Below are 18,349 nucleotides of genomic sequence, written 5' to 3'. Positions count from 1 at the left end.
TAAAAGATAATGTTACCAAATTAATTACACCTAAACGTGTGCAAGATCAACTAAAGTAGGAATTTTATCGATGTAAACAAATTCAATAAGCTATAATGGGTATTTTAACATTCATCATTACACCAACAACGACTGCAAGATCTGTTAAAGAGAGGACGCTACGAAACATAAAAATATGTATGATTTAACAAGCACAAGTTTATTATTAAATTAAAGAACTTTTTAACAAAAGATGAAATATATTGTCACCTTTGTTCTAGTTTTGTAGCTGATGGTTGAAATGACGATCTGACTCTTGAATCGTAAAATGTTATTTATATTTATTTGCGGAGCAGGAATCCTATTTTATATGGATTAATTCTGACTGGAACAGCAGTCCTATTGGTATAAAGCCCGGCATGGCCAGGTGGTTAAGGCACTCGACTCGTAATTGAGGGACGTGGGGTTCTAATGCCCGTCACATCAAACGTGTTCGCCCTTTCAGCCGTAAGGGCGTTATAAAGTTACGGTAAATCCCACTATTCGTTCGTAAAAGCGTAACCTAAGAGTTGGCGGTGGGTGGTGATGACTAGCTGTCTTCCCTCTAGTCTTACACTGCTAAATTAGAAACGGTTATCGCGGATAGCCCTCGTGTAGCTTTGCGAGAAATTCGAAACAAACCAAACCTATTGATATATTAATTACTTCTTACTGGAATATCAGTCATATTGTTATATTAATTAATTCTTACTGGAATATCAGTCATATTGTTATATTAATTAATTCTTGCTGGAATAGTAGTCATATTTTTATATTAATTAATTCTAACTGGAATAGCAGACGTATTGGTATATTAATTAATTCAAACTGGAATATCAGTCCTATTACTATATTAGTTAATTCTAACTGGAATATCAGTCATATTGGTATATAAATTAATTCCGACTTTTCAGCCCGTGTTCTGGACATTCCCATATTTATAAAGTTTATAGAATAGCTTTGGGATTTAGGAAATTGTGGTAACTATGCAATTTTCAATGTTAAAAATTGTCTTACTATCTCAGACGATAGAGTAGTCAATTGACTGAAAATCAGGTTTAATTCTGGCTTGTATGGCATATGAGAAAGTTGCAGATCGTTGCTTTTACCAAACTGACATATTTTAAAAGGGTTATGATTTGTGCACCCGCCACAAACAATCAGACAACTTACTCAGTTGTATTTTATTTGAGTATCGTAGTGATTGCAATCGAAACTAAAGTCTGAAATCGCGATATATAACAGTTTATTACGTTAGAATGTTGTATATATATGAAAAAAATCAAATTGTTCCATAAAATATTATTGTTGTTGTTTTCTTAGTGCAAAAGCATACAATGGGCTGTCGACCTTCTGTTTACCTCAGGGAATCGAACCCCCTGATTTTAGCATTGCACCGGGGAAAATTCCAAAAATTCCAAATATATAAAATGAAGTTTTTTTATACAAAGAGTATTATAAACTAAAATTTTATATGTATATGTATTAAAATCATTAAAAACATTTTCTCTCTAATTTTTTTAGTTTGCAAGGAACCCAAATCCCGCTGTAATTATACCCTGTAGGTTTTTCTACCATCTGTTCAACTGAATTATTACATGGTTACCTAACAATATGGTCTTTCTGAGATTGGAAAACGAATGTGAGCATGTATAACCATACAAAAAATAGGGCCCGGCATGGCCAGGTGATTAAGGCGCTTGATTCGTAATCTGAGGATCGCGGGTTCGAATCTCCGTCGCACCAAATATGCTCGCCTTAAGCCTTGGGGTCGTTATAATGTGACAGTCAATCCCAGTATTCATTGACAAAATAATAACCCAAGAGTTGGCGGTGGGTAGCGATGACCAACTTTTTTCCCTCTAATCTTACACTGCTAAGTTAGGGACGGCTAACGCAGATAGCCCTCGTATAGGTTTACGTGAAATTCAAAAAACAAAACAAACGAAAAAGTAAAGACAAATATTACAAGTTTAATTAAACATTGACATGGAGAATGGATACTTTGTTTTTATACAGTATCATAAAGTGCATTACATGATTTGTGCATGGCTGTTATAAAGATCTGGTGGACACATTGATGTCCTACATACCTGGTTATTTCACTGTATATGTGGTCGCTTGACTTACTCCGAGGTGAAGGTTATTATGTTGCTGGCTTGCCCGCTATTCTGAAAAACTTGTAGTTTAATTCATGTACAAGTAACTAAAATACTACTAAACAATACAGTGTTATAAAATATTAACCTTAATACTGAGGCGTAATGACATAGATAAAATAGATAAAACATTAAAGTTGATCAAGTTATAACAAGTTACACTGAAACGTTTCATCCAATTCTGTCTCTCTCATAGAGATGAAAAATAGGCTAATTTATCTGGACATCTGTCATCATTTTATATCTGTCGTATTTCAACCGGCGTGATGAGTCGTGGTATTAGATCGGCATTAGATGTGGCAGATTTAATGTCGTTGATGTATTAATATACTTTTCATTCTCTTTTTACTCAGAAGTTCTTATAACTTCTCTTGTAGGCTTAGTTTCTTGTTTCCGTAAAGAGTGGTATAAAGTTGAAGTATTAAAAAATACATGAACCACTTTTATTGATAATGGAATGATTAGAATAATATAATGTGTACGTGAAATGAATATTATAAAATGTGTTACTTAAAAAGTACAGTTTCTCTACAAATAAACTCATCTTTTTAGGTGAAAGTTATGCTTCGAGTGAGTCCTGGTCCCTTATCCGCAGAAAGCAGTGGGCTGTCTTCGTTTCTCTTCCTTGACGTCAAGCAAAAACAAGTGTCATTGTACGACCCCACAACGTGTGGGACTACAAGCCCTGTAGATCGACGAGTCGGAGTGGCAGCACCGAAGATGTTCGCCTTTGATGCTGTTTTTCCTCAGGACACCCCGCAGGTAATGAAATACAATTAAAGTGTTTATAGTATAGGTTTGTAAGTCAGAAGTATCGAATCATTTCAGTTGTTGTTAAGCAGAAAACAGCATAATGCACCTTCTGTGTTGTACTCATTTCAAAAATCGAATTCCGAATTTAGCGTTATTAGCCCTCAAGTTTCTCAGTAAACCACTGCGTGAAAGTCGAATGATTTAAGCAGCCGTAAGTAAACCTCAGCTTTTCATGTAAATCACGTAGCTTTAAAACGTTAAATAATTGGTTTATGCAATAAGTCAAACATTAGCTTTCCATATTCACGCACAGTTAATTAAAATTCATGTTTTTTAACATTTATTTTTGCATTTTATATTGGCACGCAGATTCACTTCTTTGAAGGTCGGAACTGACAAGCTGGATTAGAAACCGTGCGATACTAAAAAAAGTAGTTCACGCAATTTAAACAGTGGGTGTATTATAAGAGTGATAGTCAACCTTCGAGGTATATGATGGATAGTAGGGACCTTCTGTCTTGTCAGCAGTTCAGAAAGATGGATGGTGCCAAATAGTCTTAGTAGTTTTGACTTTAAATAAAATACAAATACATTATATTATGCCCAACTGGCAAGAGTTTCCCGCTGGTAAAGCGTTAAATTTAAGGATTTACAACGCTATAATTAGGAGTTCGATTCCCTCAAGAGACTCAACAGATAGCTCGATGTAGTTTTGCTGTACGAAAAAAACACACAACTGGCAAGAAATACTAATGTAAATAGCAACTGTAAGCAAGCTGTGCTTGTTAGAAAGTTCCAATGAAAAGCGCCCCAGTGTATAAAAGAGAAACTATAAAGACATGTACCTTTTACATTTACCATAACTTGCTGTGTTTTCAAGAGATTTATTTAATTATAAAATAGAATATTAGATTATACAATACAAAATGCAAGCAATTACCCTTTAATGTTGATGTCACGTGAGAAAGTTGAGATTTCTCTATGTGCACTGTCTTAATGAGGAATTCACACTTCTAACTAAGTTTAATATCCTATCCATTCAAAGCTAACTGTAAACTTTATGCTATCTTTATTCTATTTTGGTTGAGGTATAAGATTTTAAGCGTATCTTCAAAAATACTTGTAGAAGAGTTGTTTTATCGAGCGTTTGTTTGTTGTTGTTTCTAAGCTGTACTATCCAGTACTTTCCTTTAAAATGTATTTCAGTTGTGCAGTATTTCATTAATTGGCCTTTTAATTATAAAAATGACTTTTAGAACGATGTAGATATAAGAAGTATTTGTTAAAACTATCAAAGCTGTTATGAATGAAGATATGATGCGTGCTATTAAAACGGCCTTCAAGAAATTTGGTACGTCCAATCTGCTTACCATGGTTATGCTGTAGCTACTGGTTTAAAGTTTATATAAATTCCAATATAACGTTAGCCTTTAGAACAATCATTTTAGTCAATTATTATGAAAAATCTCGAGCATGATCTAATGGTTAGACTTCTCGGATTAGAGACGCAACGCTATTAAACACGGTTTGCACTTTCAGCTTTGGAACGATATACAAATGGCTGTAAATTTCGTTATTCAATTAAGTGTAGTCACTTCATCATTTGTGAATAAGTGTATTATGGAACCAGTTCCTGTAATCAATAATTATGTCCTGATATAATATTAGTGGTTATGGACAATAATTTTATTTTAATATAATGTGATCATTTATCAATAATTTTTATACAGCGACAGTCATTATGAACAGTCTTATCTTAATGTATTGTTGGTATTTGTGAACAGTAATATAAAGTTAACCAGGTTTTAGCTCATCATTCATATAAAATTCTGAAAGTCGGTTTTGTGTGCTAAACACCAACACTAGTGTTTACAAAGTGTTTGGTTTCCTGGGAAGGTTATATAGAATAATTGTAATTTCCAACTCGAAATAAAATTGTAAAATAAATGTGAAAATATTTTCCTTGTGCGTTTTTGGGAATATGAAGAAATGGATATTTTTCTCCAAGCAATGTCCGGTCTGTTAAATAATGTGCATTTCAAAATTTACTGCAGCTCATTTTTATCATAAAAAATTTGAAAGAAAAAGTTAGGATTGGTAAACGCCTGAATTAACTAACTCATCTTAAATTCATAACCAACCTTATAAGTCGTCAACTTTATTTATGTATTTTTTGTCAAGGCTGAGATTATATCAACGGCTCTGGCTGATGTTATTCAATCCGTAGTGAACGGAATGGACGGCTGCCTCTTCGTGTATGGAAATCCAAAGCTAGGTACAGATGTCATCATCAATTAGACTTTTTTCTTTAAGTAAAAAAATAAAGAGAGAGAGTCATATATTTTATTCACTAAATGTGAGTTTTATGTAAGTAGATGTAACTTTTTATCTCATGTTCAAAAAATGAAATCATTATTTTTGACATTTAAATTCATTTTATGAATTCGTATATAAAACAGTTATGTATGCTCACAAAGTTTAATTACAGACTTAAAATATGCATAGAAATTAGGGTTGATACGATATGTATCTAGATACAAAAGTTTTACAAGACAGTATCCAAAATAAAATTGAATTAGAAACAGATATATATTGTTAAGAGTTTTAAGTTATTTAGTGTAATTGAATGTTGTTTTCTTCCACAATTCGAAATAACTCTAAAAAGTATAAAAGGATAATTGTGATGTTTTAAGTAACTTTTATGTGGTTACGAGGTTGGTCAAACTGACCGACTTCATATAAAATTAAGGTAGGGAATATAACAGATAAGTTATGAATATATATAACAAAGGTTGATAATTCAGTGGTTTTAGAGATTACATGAAAGAAATTTGTTAATTTTTCGTTGGAGAAAAATATTTTAACCTTAACATGAAAATCCCTTTAAATCAGGGTGGTGACTACTAAAACATTAATTTTAACAAAAGTATTTTAATATAAATTCTTATTCTATGTGTATAAAATGTTATAATATTCACTAAAAGCTTGTCACATGTCGTGAACATAAATAAATCGTATCGGACGATGTATTAATACAAACGTATCACGGCTTTTCACAATACGATACTTGTACCGTATCGCTGTACTGCCACACTCCTAATAAGAATGTACTCAAGTTAAAATGACGACATTATAGTTTAATATATAATGCATACACTGCGAAACTATGATATCTTAATAAGATGTGTGGTATTACAAAACAGAAAGACTGATAATTTGAATCACTTCCTTCGTCACTAGTACAATACGTGTTTTAAACAAGAAGTGTAGCATAGCATTTCAACTGTATTAAACGCGATAGCAGATGAATCGTTTCACTCAGTATCGGAACTCAGATTGAGTGACCCGAAACGAATCATATGCTAAGAGTTAATATTACATGTACTATGATATAATTTTACATTTTGAAATGAAAGTGTATTTATAAAACGGACTTTTAACTAACATCATGTTTTTTACGCATTCTACATTTTGTATTTACATTAACCTTGACGTAAGGTTCGTGAACGATAAGAAACCTGAAAATGTTGCTTTGCACACCTGAAAGGTTCGTTAGTAAAAAATATGGTGAATTTCTTTCACGAAATTTTGTGTTGTAGCACGTCTTTCCTAAACAGGTTCCCTGACTTCTATGGATGTAGTTCATCCTGGTTACTAACATCATATAATTCCAACCCTTGTGACTTTTTGTTACCTGATGTTATTAGGATGTAACATACAATAGTTTAAAATGTAGTAATCCAGCAGTTGTATGTCATTTCCACAGACAAAATGCATATTATTGCAATGTTGCAAGATATCGTGCCATTAACTTGTTATAGAACAGATATTACAAATATAAACTTACCCAGCAATACACATCTGTTTTAACATTATCAATACTTCACTGCAACATTACAAATTACTCCAAATAGGTAAAACCTATACCATGATTGGAGAGAGTTCGTCGATTGAAGAGCTAGGAGCTACCCCTTGTGCCATTGCTTGGCTTTTTAAACTAATCTCAGAACAAAGAGAAAAGACAGGGGCAAGGTTTTCCGTCAGAGCTTCCGCTGTTGGGGTAACAGGAAGGAACGAAACAATCAAAGACCTTCTCAGTGTTTTTGCCATCGGTAAGTATGGTTAAAAATAAACTTGGTTATTACACCTCTGGAAGACATCTTTCTTACTTTGATAATCAACATTTTGTGCTTCATTTTACCTTGTGACAAATTGTTTTTAGAAGTAAAAGTTTTAATCAGTTGAAACTATTAGTAACATATACCTTCTAAAATGTTCGGGATATTTTTACTTATAGTTTCAAACCAGGTTTCTAGCATTGTAAGTCTGCAAACATACCATTGACAGCCCTTTGTGCAGCTTTGGCCTTAACTACCAACGAACGAAATTCTTGTTAGTTGTATCGCTCAGTAATTCTGATATTCGTAGCCGAGCGCAGTCTGATGGCTGATATACCTGAGTTGTGAATCCAGGGACTGGGGCATGCTGTCACAAAAAAAGCACTCCACACTTTTGAAACAGTGGATGTGTTGTAAAAGTGACGGTTAAATCTGTTTGGTTACACAAGAGTACCCTAAGAATTAGTGGTGAGTGACGTTGGCTAGGTGTTTTCTCTTTACACTATCAGTTCAAAATTAAGGGATAGCATTGCGCAGATAACCCTTTGCGAAAAATTATCAAACCTTAAAGAAAACTAATGACCCTATTTGATGGACATCCAGACATCACTGACCTAACTTGTTTGAAATGCACTCCGTGTACGAACTGACGATGATCATAAAATAATGTTTGAATTTCTCTCCATCAGTTGTGAAACTAGAGGAAATGTTCTATATCATCCAGCTGTGTATTTGAAAAAAAAAAAAAAAAATAATTTTTCAAAACTCCTCTAGCAACATGTACAATAAAATATTTTGTGCACAATAAAAGGAAGCATACATTTTATTTATTGAAAGGATATACATATAACTCAAAGATATGATCTCGAAGAATTATTAGTCGGGAAAACAGTGAACGCTAACTCAATTTGTTGCACAATTCTTGAGCAACGCCGAATGTAACCAAAGTTAGATTACCCCAGCGTTTTTATACGAAAACCACAGTTATATACTGTAATGCTTATATACCGCTACTTAAGTTAAATACGCTACACATTCTATATCTATATCTAACTTAAACACCCCAACCTTTCTGTACCGACGTTTCAACTTAGTAATTTTACCCTTATAGCATAGTTTCTGTTGTTTATTTTTAAAACAAATACTCGGTAAATGTTCTACAGTCATTGCTCATTCATTACTCTTTCGTTTACCTCTCTCATCTTTGATTGTGTCAGGTACTTATAATAATTTTCCTGGTTAGAACATATATATTACAGAAGTGTATAACATTTCAAGAAAGAGAAAAGTAACATACTTCAGGGTTAATTGACCAAATACTCTAGAGAAAACAATTTGTTGGTAGTTTTTGTATACAAGTCGTTCCTGTTACTTAGGCACTGAAGTAGCCGGTTCTTCTCCTGGCCTGCTACTGCAGGATGACCCCATCTACGGAACATATTTGTCAAACCAGAGCGAGATCCGTGCCCCTACAGCGGAAAAAGCTGCTTTTCTTCTTGATGCGGCGCTGGCTGCCCGATCCAAGTTGGGTAAATGTCTTACAGTTATTTTCTGCCTTATTAAATTTCTTAACATTGCCTTCCCTAAGTATAATCGTATTATACAACTAAAACTTGTTATCTTAATTCTAGTTACTTTTATAGCCATAACAAAATAAAAACCTTTACACATCTAAGAGTAAATACTATCATTTATGTGCAACAAAAACCGCAAAATGTTTTACTTTATACCAAAACAATTCGTAAAAAAAAACTTCACACTGATAACCTGTGGGGCTAGACTCAAACTTACAACGTTAAACACAATGACTGCTCCTAATACTATTACAGGGTTCAACGGTATCATCATATTTCACAGAAGTCACAACATACTGGTCAAGCTCCTTCATTATGCCTTATCACATCTACAACTAACTGAGAAGCAGAGGGTGTGTCTGAAAACATTCCTGCGAGAACACTTCTCCTTGGTACCAGAGCACAAGCATCGCATTTGATCTGGCTAATTTTTGACGGAGGGGGAGAGTTAAAAACATTAAAAAAATGAAAACCCTGGAACTCAAAGATAAGAAGGAACTCAAAGATAAGAAGGAACACAAATCTAATGATATATTCCAATTCAGTAAACTTCAAACGTACTTCTAGCTCTCATCATAGCTGGTTGGTCTTTTACATAATTTTGTCCATCCTTGGTAGGGGATCTACATCATATAAATAAGGACAACTTCACCCCACACCCTCGAGTTCGCCTGATAAATTTGGTTCTGCTAACACTAAAACTGCGGAGGAGTATGCGAGCAGGCAAACAAATACACATAATGTGAACTAACATAGAATAACTCTATAAACACAGTTCACATTTATAGACGTTATTATAAATTTTATCTTTATTAATGCTAAAGGCAATGTTTCATTAATAATCCTAGAGGCAAAGTTCGAGCTTATAACACTGCAGGAGTAATTCACTTGATGTGAATGTTCATTATTATAACCCTAGAAACAAAGTTCACATTTATAGCTCTAGGAGTAAAGTTCATTATTATAACCCTAGAAACAAAGTTCACATTTATAGCTCTAGGAGTAAAGTTCATTATTATAACCCTAAAATAAATCATCAAACTTTTAATTCTGCGAGCAAAGCTTATTTTTTTTTAATTCTTAGGACCGTTACTCATCCTTATACTCTTGTCAGTAAAATTTATCCATATATACATATAAACAAAGTTTAGTAGTTAAAGTGGTTATAGAGTGTGTTTTTTTGTTATTGCTGTTGTTATATTTTAACACCATTACGAACAAAACTTGATCACATAAGCAACCAGTTAAGAAAAAACGCCATTTTATAAAATAAACATCAAAAAATGGATACAACACCATCGTTACTATTCAGCAAATGTGTTCTGTTCAATATATAAGGCAAAAGCATGATTACACATCTTGTTCACAAAAATTTGAAACCTGGTCATAGGGTGTGCAATTATACACACTCCTAGCAATAAAGTGGTAATAAAGTGACCTGTAAATTATCGTATATGATTCAGGTTGAACGGGCTGGAGCCCAGTTTTGTCTCATGTAATCATCACTGGGTCATTGATGTAAACAGGTAAGTCTTGCTCAAGGACTGAGTGCGATATGAACGATAGAAACACAATCCAATTAACACCATCAGGTGCGTTCAAGGATTGAGTGTGATATGAACGTAGTAGAAATTGCTATCCATTTAACACCATCAGCTGCGTTCAAGGATTGAGTGTGATATGCACGTGATAGAAACTACTATCAATTTAACACCATCAGCTGTGTTCAAGGATTGGATGTGATATGAACGTAGTATAAACTGCTATCCATTTAACACCATCAGCTGCGTTCAAGGATTGAGTGTGATATAAACATGATAGAAACTACTACCCATTTAACACCACCAGATGCCTTCAAGGACTGAGTGCGATATGAACGATAGGAACTACTATCTATTTAACACCATCAGCTGCGTTCAAAGATTGAGTGTCATATAAACGTGATAGAAACTACTACCCATTTAACACCACCAGATGCGTTCAAGGACTGAGTGCGATATGAACGATAGGAACTACTATTCATTTAACACCATCAGCTGCGTTCAAGGATTGAGTGTGATATGAACGTGATAGAAACTACTATCAATTTAACACCATCAGCTGCGTTCAAGGATTGAGTGTGATATGAACGTAGTATAAACTGCTATCCATTTAACACCATCAGCTGCGTTCAAGTATTGAGTGTGATATGAACGTAGTAAAAACTGCTATCCATTTAACACCATCAGCTGCGTTCAAGGATTGAGTGTGATATAAACGTGATAGAAACTACTACCCATTTAACACCACCAGATGCGTTCAAGGACTGAGTGCGATATGAACGATAGGAACTACTATCCATTTAACACCATCAGCTGCGTTCAAAGATTGAGTGTCATGTGAACGTGATAGAAACCACTACCCATTTAACACCATCAGCTGCGTTCAAAGATTGAGTGTCATATGAACGTGATAGAAAGTACTATCAGTTTAACATCATCAGCTGTGTTCAAGGATTGAATGTGTTATGAACTTAGTATAAACTACTATCCTTTTAACACCATCAGCTGCATTCATTCTTTACACTTTTCTTCACAAGACGAAGAGCTAGTTTTGTTAATTGTGGCTGTCACTATATCATGACTACTCACTGTGACTAACGATTTCTCATCACCCTCCCATGTAACATCAAGTAAATACTGTTAATTTCGAGGATTTTTTTGCTCATGACACGGTTGTTTATATTCATTATTCTGTATCGAGATATATCCCTCTGTATATGATCAGGAACTATTTACACACGCAGTTTATATGCGTTCTTGGGTGGTTCTCTATGTTTACTGGTAGGCTGTGTATACTAAACATGAAAAATAAAACATCAGTTGAACACATTATAGTTAAAGAAATTCTAAATTACTCACCTTAGAACTGAAATTCAGGTAGGCGTTCGCTACTCGAAAGTTACAGAAATGTATAAACACAATTGTTCACAGAATAACTTACATACTTTAGTTATTTCAAGGACTCGTAAAATATTTAGCATGTATAAATTGTTTCAGCATAATGCCACGTATTTTTAATTTCAGTTTACGATGTATGTTGTTGTTATTTTTTACTTAGTGCAAGCGCTTCATTCCTGGGTGTAGTATATGAACAGAACCCAAACTTTTAACGTGATTATTTTGAAAAATTGTTAAAATATTTTAAGAATTTAATATTCTTCGTATGTGAATACGAACTTGTCAAATGCGCTTTAAGTTCACATTAAGTTCGTTTAAAAAGTAAAACAGACAATGAAACTGCTATTTTAAAATTTAGAAGACATTCTAAATGTTAATTTCAGACTTTTTCAGACATTCCCCTTGATTTGTTCATAGTGGATTCAAAATCAGAGGCGTGTAAAAATAGCTTCATATCTATGTTTTGTCGCCCACAAATTACTTCGCAAGTTTCCCTTCGTACAAACCAACAGACGATTTCCACTATATTGACCAAAAGGCTTCTTAGGTATTAAACTGAGGGAGACAAAAAATACGAGTAATGCTGTTTTTACATACTTCTGATTTTAAATTCTTAAAGGGCAAATCAAAAGGAATCCATAAAATAAAACATCTGCAGTTAATAACATGTTTTTTTCACAAGTTTCAGGCTTAGCAATTTCTAAAACGTCTAAAGTTTAAACTGTAACTAATTGTTAACTGTTGATGAAATAATCTTTATTGTTGTATCTCTTAAATATATCTATCATTAAAAAGACATTAATTCAGTGTTGGTAATCAGTTTTAGTATTAGAGTTAGTTATGGGTTATGCTGAGAGGAAACAGCATTTTCCGCCTGAAAAGCTTTCTCGTGAATTTCCAAAATGAGAAATTTCACGGTAACGTGTTAAGTGTTGTGCAAATTATCAAGAATCAGAAATTGACAGGTACAGAATTTTGCAAGACAAATAACAATTAATTAATTAATTGTGAGTATGTGTGGCCATAGTTACTTAATTTTAAACCTCAAGCATGCTTCGTTAACTCAATTGATTTCTTTCTAGCTTTGAAAATAATAGTGCTCATTGTTCGGGTTGTTAAGCGAGACTTTTGTTGAAATCTCTATCCTGTCAAAGCTGCCTTAATACATTTTATGTAGTTTATGAAAACTCTTTTATTTATTACTTGTGTAAAATTGAAAAAAACAAACAAACACAGATGACTTTCATCATTTCACGCGCAAAAAATTGATTGGAAGTCCTCTTTTCTTATCAGCAACCCTTTCTTCACAATATGTTTTTGTGATTACATATAATGTTTTTGTTCCGTAAATTACCCTTCGTATAACATATTTATGTTACATTCAGACTTATCTAGCTCTCACTTCATGTTCTATATTAGATGAAAAAAAGGCACCAAAGTTAGGTAAGTTTGTTATCTATTATAACCAGACTTCAAATATTTCTTTTGTGTGTTTTTTGTTTCAGAAATGGAAGAAGAGAATCGTAATTCACATTTTTTATTTACGCTTCACGTTTATCAATATCGTTTTGAAAAAGGAAACAGGAGTGGAGGTAAGAAGTTACAGATTACATTAGCTTTCTGATTTATGGTCTGTGACGTACCAAGCGAGATAAAACAGTTATATGTGTGTTGCTATGAGAAAATGGTGTGAATTCATTGTGACTATGTTTGTGGTTTGTTGATAGTATAAAATGAGAATTAATGTATAACATATGCAAATTTTATTAAAAAGAACCTTGATACGTAAAGGGATTTTTTATCTTTATTATTTTTCTAAGCGGATTTAAAGAAGTAGAACCTAAGACTTCTGTAACTAGCTAGATGCTTGATGTTTATGATTTACTGATCGACAAAGGGACATTTGTCCAACTGAACTCCACCCCGTCGATATAAAAAATTAAAGCATTAATAAAGTAGACAAAAAACGACAAAATTGACAATATACTCCCTCATAGACAGCAGTTACGTCTAGCTATGTGACTGTTGTGAGTCATCGTAAGAAAATCGATGTTGCTGTGATTGTTATTTACGGTTGATTTAAATTAGGTGCTAGAACCTAGTGTTAATAAAGTGTCATTGTTCAGAATATATAATAAAGAGCGATTAATGCCAACAGCCTTTACTTTTTAAAACTATTGCAAATTTGTTTTGTAAAATATATTTTTTTATGTTTACACTTGCATATAATACAATATATATATTGTAATACACTTCGTTGTTAAAACTATTCATCATATTTCATATATATCAATCGCTTTTATAGTAGCTGGAGGTCGGAGTCGTCTAAACCTGATTGATCTAGGTTCCTGTGAAAAAGTAGTCAAGCCACGAGATGGAGCTGCAGGACATAACCTCTCCCTGTCAGCTTTAGGAAACGTTATAATTGCACTACTTAATGGACAGAAGCATGTACCTTACAAGTAAGAAAAATGCTTTTGAAGGTTTCAAACTTTAATTTTGTCACTAAAACATGTTAAACAGAGCTAATCGAGCTTTCTTTCATCATTTAACGTTACTCCAGTCGAAACTATATATCGTCAACATTATACAAATATCTAGTGTTTGATAACGGGGGAAGGTTGAAATAAGATATAAACTTTGATACGAACATTTCTGCAAGTCTTAAAATTCTTAATATATATAGAAGTGTTTTTAATTATACTAATTCAAAAGGAATTTCTGTTTTTTGTCTTTTTATTATGCACCAGAATTGTGTACAACGTTATTGTATGACATTTCAGATACGATAATTTCATGTTTGACAGTAAGGCACGTATAAAAAAACAAACTGTTTTCACATTAACTTGCACGTGACCTTTCAAATGTTATCATACCTAGTAAAATATAAGTAATTGTCAACTTACATCAGTAAGAGAAATATTTGAATGACTTGTTTAAAACTAAACATCGATCACACAGTTTTATCAAACCTTTCTGATGATTGTAACTTAAAGCTTATTTCGTAGAGTCCAAGCACTAAACGTGTTATATCTGGGTTGAACTGTTTTACCATGACGTTATCAGTATTGCGTATTTTATTTTAAAGTATTTTAGTCTTAATTACATTATTATCTTTCCTATGATTAGAAGGTATTTATAATAAATGCATGGCGTGTATGTGTGTGTGGGATGTTCTTGTGTTCAAAAATGCTAAAAATAACTATTCACGTACAAGTAACGTGTTTTGTGTTCAGAAGGTACTAATTTTGCTAGTTTGTATACGTAGAGTGCTCTCAAGTTCAGAAAATACTGTTAATAATTAGTTTATGTACTTAGTAATTTTATGTTCAAGTAGGTCATAATAATAATAACTGATTAATATTAGCTTTCTGTTTCTAATGTCCGTGTGTTCAGAAGACGCTAATAATAACAGGTCTCGTTTCCATCACAACTGAGAACACAGTGTAAAAACGATAGTGTTTTTGTTCAATAGAGACAGCAAGCTTACTCAGCTTCTTCGGGAAGCTCTTGGAAGATTAACATCTAGAGCAGCCATGATAGCTCACGTTTCGTCTGCCCCTGAACATTATTCCGAAACCCTAGCCACGATTCAACTAGCAACGAGGATTCACCGCCTGCGGAGAAAAAAATTTAAAGTGAGTAAAAGCATTGTATGCAAGAAGGGGTTGACGAATACTCTATACTTTTATAGAAGGAAAACAAAAGATGTGTTTGATTTTTAACTCTTGCAATATAAAAATACGGTTTACAGCCTTACATAAATTAAGTTACATGTGTTTATATAAATCCAAAAATTAACGTTGCATTTGTTTCAATACAGATATATGAATCTTAGAATAAAATCCATATAGTCTATAAAATACTGACAGCATTATCTTAATGCTCGTAATTATAATATGATTTCTTCTTTTGTTCATTTTCTTACCGTTTAAAGATACGACTTTTTTATATGTATAATAATATAGCATTCTAATTAGTTGCTTAATAGTATCTGATGAAGGTAACAAGTACGTGTGCATTATACAACTTTCAGGTGTTTCTGATATCTGGAATGAGCGGTTAATTAGGAATAATAAAAATGTGATATTGATTGAATAGATATTTTTAATTTAATATTTCTGTAAAATATCTGAAGATATTTAAATTGCTTAAAGATTTTCGTTTAAAATTATAAAAGGTTTTAAAATACAATGTAAAACGTTCTACAAAAGAAATCACGATATATACTATTTTGTCATATAACTTATCAAAGTAAACTGAGCTGTTGTTTGTCTATATACTCTAGAAAATTTTCTGAATAACACTCTAAAGCGAAGTGTGTTCCAACTTGTGTAAGAAATAGTTTGGTTTTAATTTCGCGCAAAGCTACATGAGGACTTTCTGCGCTAGTCGTCCATAATTTAGCAGTGTAAGACAAGAGGGAAGGCAGTTAGTCATCACCACCCACCGCCAACTTTTGGGCTACTCTTCTACCAACGAATAATAGGATTGACCGTCACATTATAACGCCCTTACAGATGAAAGAGCGAGCATGTTTGTTTTGACGAGGATTCGAACTCGCGACCCTTAGATTATGAGTCAAGTCCCTCAACCACCTGGCTATTCTGGGCCTAAGAAATAGTTATCAAATGTTTTGTTTCTGTAACTTTTCTAAGGTAAACGAAATGAAAATCATGAATTACATTGTGAAAATAAATTGTTTCAATGAATAGCGAACTAGCAATAGGAACATAAAACGACAATTACAGTCATCTATCAAGTTTTTTCCAGTTTTGTTCGGCAATATAAAATGTAAAATCTTACCGTTAAAATATTGTATCGTGTATTAGTCATATAATCTTATCAAGCAATTTTTTTTTTTTTACTTTCCAGGGGCGACTATTAGTCATATAAGCTTATCAGGTTAACTATTTTTAGCTTCCTGGAACAACTATTAATCATATATTTTATCAGGCTGACTTTTTGTTTTTCAATTTCCAGGGGCACTTGTTAATGATATAATCTTATTAAGCTAACCTTTTTTCAGTTTCCAGGGGCGAACTCCAGCGAAAATTCCAGTGATGATCGAAAGGTGTGTCGTCCTTTTCTAAAAATTCATGCAATTAGCGAAGACAACGACAAGTGTGGCAGCAGCGACCCTGATAATACCTCCAGCAGTGAACAGTCTTGCGACACAGTGATTTTTGTCGGAGAACAGGGAGTGTCTGTAAGCAGTTGTCACGTTAAGCGCAATGTTTCCCTGTCACCACGGACTACAAAGAAGTCTATACAAAATCATAATAGTCAAAGTGCTATAGGGATACAAGAAAGTGTGAATAGTGCAAAATGTCAGTATTCATTCAATTCTAAAAATGCGAAAAGTGCCTTCGCTTCGGTGACTAATACGTCATCAAGGAACGCGGTGAGAAATTACAGTGCAGGTGAAAAAAACGCAAACGTGCGAGTTTCTGATAGAACGATAATAAACACAGTTGAGCCTAATGTTTTTTCAGTAAAAACAAAAATTCAACACCATCAAACAGAAAAACGATTGAATGAAAGGTTGCAGGTAGCTAATTCATCATCCACTAGTGATCACACAATAGCTTTACCAGAACAGGGTGGACTGCCTTATCAATCAACAGACCCTCAAGCTTCTAAGAAATATCCGTTCAAACACAAACCTCAATACATAAAACAGAATGAAGGAAAACTTTCTACCCTGAGTAACCATAATAACGGTGCTAAAACACATAGTACTCGAGAATCAAGAGTTCAAAGTGATGAACTCTGGATTGATGGTCCCAGGTTTTGTAAATCAAAGTTTGAAAATCTGTCACTTAAAAGTCTTCAGAAAGAACAATGGGTTGATGGACCTGGCTTCGAGTTTCATGGCCACATGGATGAACATAAAAAGCAGTTTATTTCGAAATGGGTGGAAGAGCACTCTCAACATGTTCAACAAAATATAAAAGATTTGAAAGAAGAAGTGTGGATAGACTTACCACCATTGAAAATAATGTTTCACATACAGAGACTTTGCAACAGATGGAAGGAAGCTCTTTAGAAATAATTAAAAAGATGGACGATTCGAATCCAGAGAAGAAACAGAACATCTGTGAACTGAAGAAAACGGTTCCTCAGTTTCATCAAGACGAACATATTTCTGTTCAATGCCAGAAAAAACTCCAAGGTAATAGTCTTTACCACAACGAGATGTTTCTGATGTTCAATGAACAGGATACACCAGAAACATGGCACCAAGAAAGTACACCAAGTATGGAAGACCAGAGACACAATGTAGCCTACGCATATCTTGATGACTGTAATCGATCGTTTTACCTTACTGATGTTGAAGAGTGTAATGAGAAAGACGATAAAAGAAATCGACATAGCACTGAAGTCAGTACTAATAGTGAACAAGACATGGAGCTGTTTGAACCAGAAGAGGAAGGTGAACCAGTGCAAATGCAAGACTCTTGTCTCCAAGTCAATGAAGAAGATATCATTATTGCTATGTTACATAACAATTCCTCCAAATACGAAAAAACAAATTTGAAAACTAAATGTGGAGTTCTTACCTATCGTCTACCCAAAGTTCTGGGAAAGGGTAATTTAACCCTAGAATCATCAATAATGGGTTCACAAGCAGAAGGTCTAAACATTTGTGGTCAGGGGTTTGCTGCAAGCAAAAGTATCAATGGGTTTCAGTCAATGCTGAGAAATGTGAATCGTGCGTATATACAGCTTCCACGCCTTAGTGAGAAAGAGCATCTGACAAGAGAAACGGTTTCAGATTCACGTTA

At 33.6% G+C, this 18,349-nt stretch overlaps 1 protein-coding gene across 1 annotated transcript in view; it reads left to right on the top strand.

The window, feature by feature from the left end:
• Positions 1–17,762, top strand: part of LOC143252784 (kinesin-like protein KIF26B) — a 65,416-nt gene extending 47,654 nt beyond the window's left edge. The window contains exons 5-12 of the mRNA XM_076505473.1: positions 2,730–2,939; positions 5,112–5,205; positions 6,845–7,042; positions 8,425–8,577; positions 13,067–13,153; positions 13,867–14,023; positions 15,037–15,199; positions 16,591–17,762. Coding sequence (XP_076361588.1) covers positions 2,730–2,939; positions 5,112–5,205; positions 6,845–7,042; positions 8,425–8,577; positions 13,067–13,153; positions 13,867–14,023; positions 15,037–15,199; positions 16,591–17,610 — 2,082 coding nt within the window. The 3' untranslated portion in view covers positions 17,611–17,762. The remainder of the gene's footprint in view (positions 1–2,729; positions 2,940–5,111; positions 5,206–6,844; positions 7,043–8,424; positions 8,578–13,066; positions 13,154–13,866; positions 14,024–15,036; positions 15,200–16,590) is intronic.
• The last annotated feature ends 587 nt before the right edge of the window (positions 17,763–18,349 follow it).

This window comes from Tachypleus tridentatus, chromosome 1 (assembly GCF_004210375.1).
Source record: "Tachypleus tridentatus isolate NWPU-2018 chromosome 1, ASM421037v1, whole genome shotgun sequence".
Classification (NCBI taxonomy): Eukaryota; Metazoa; Arthropoda; class Merostomata; order Xiphosura; family Limulidae; genus Tachypleus; species Tachypleus tridentatus.
This window is presented reverse-complemented; position numbering and strand designations above follow the sequence as displayed.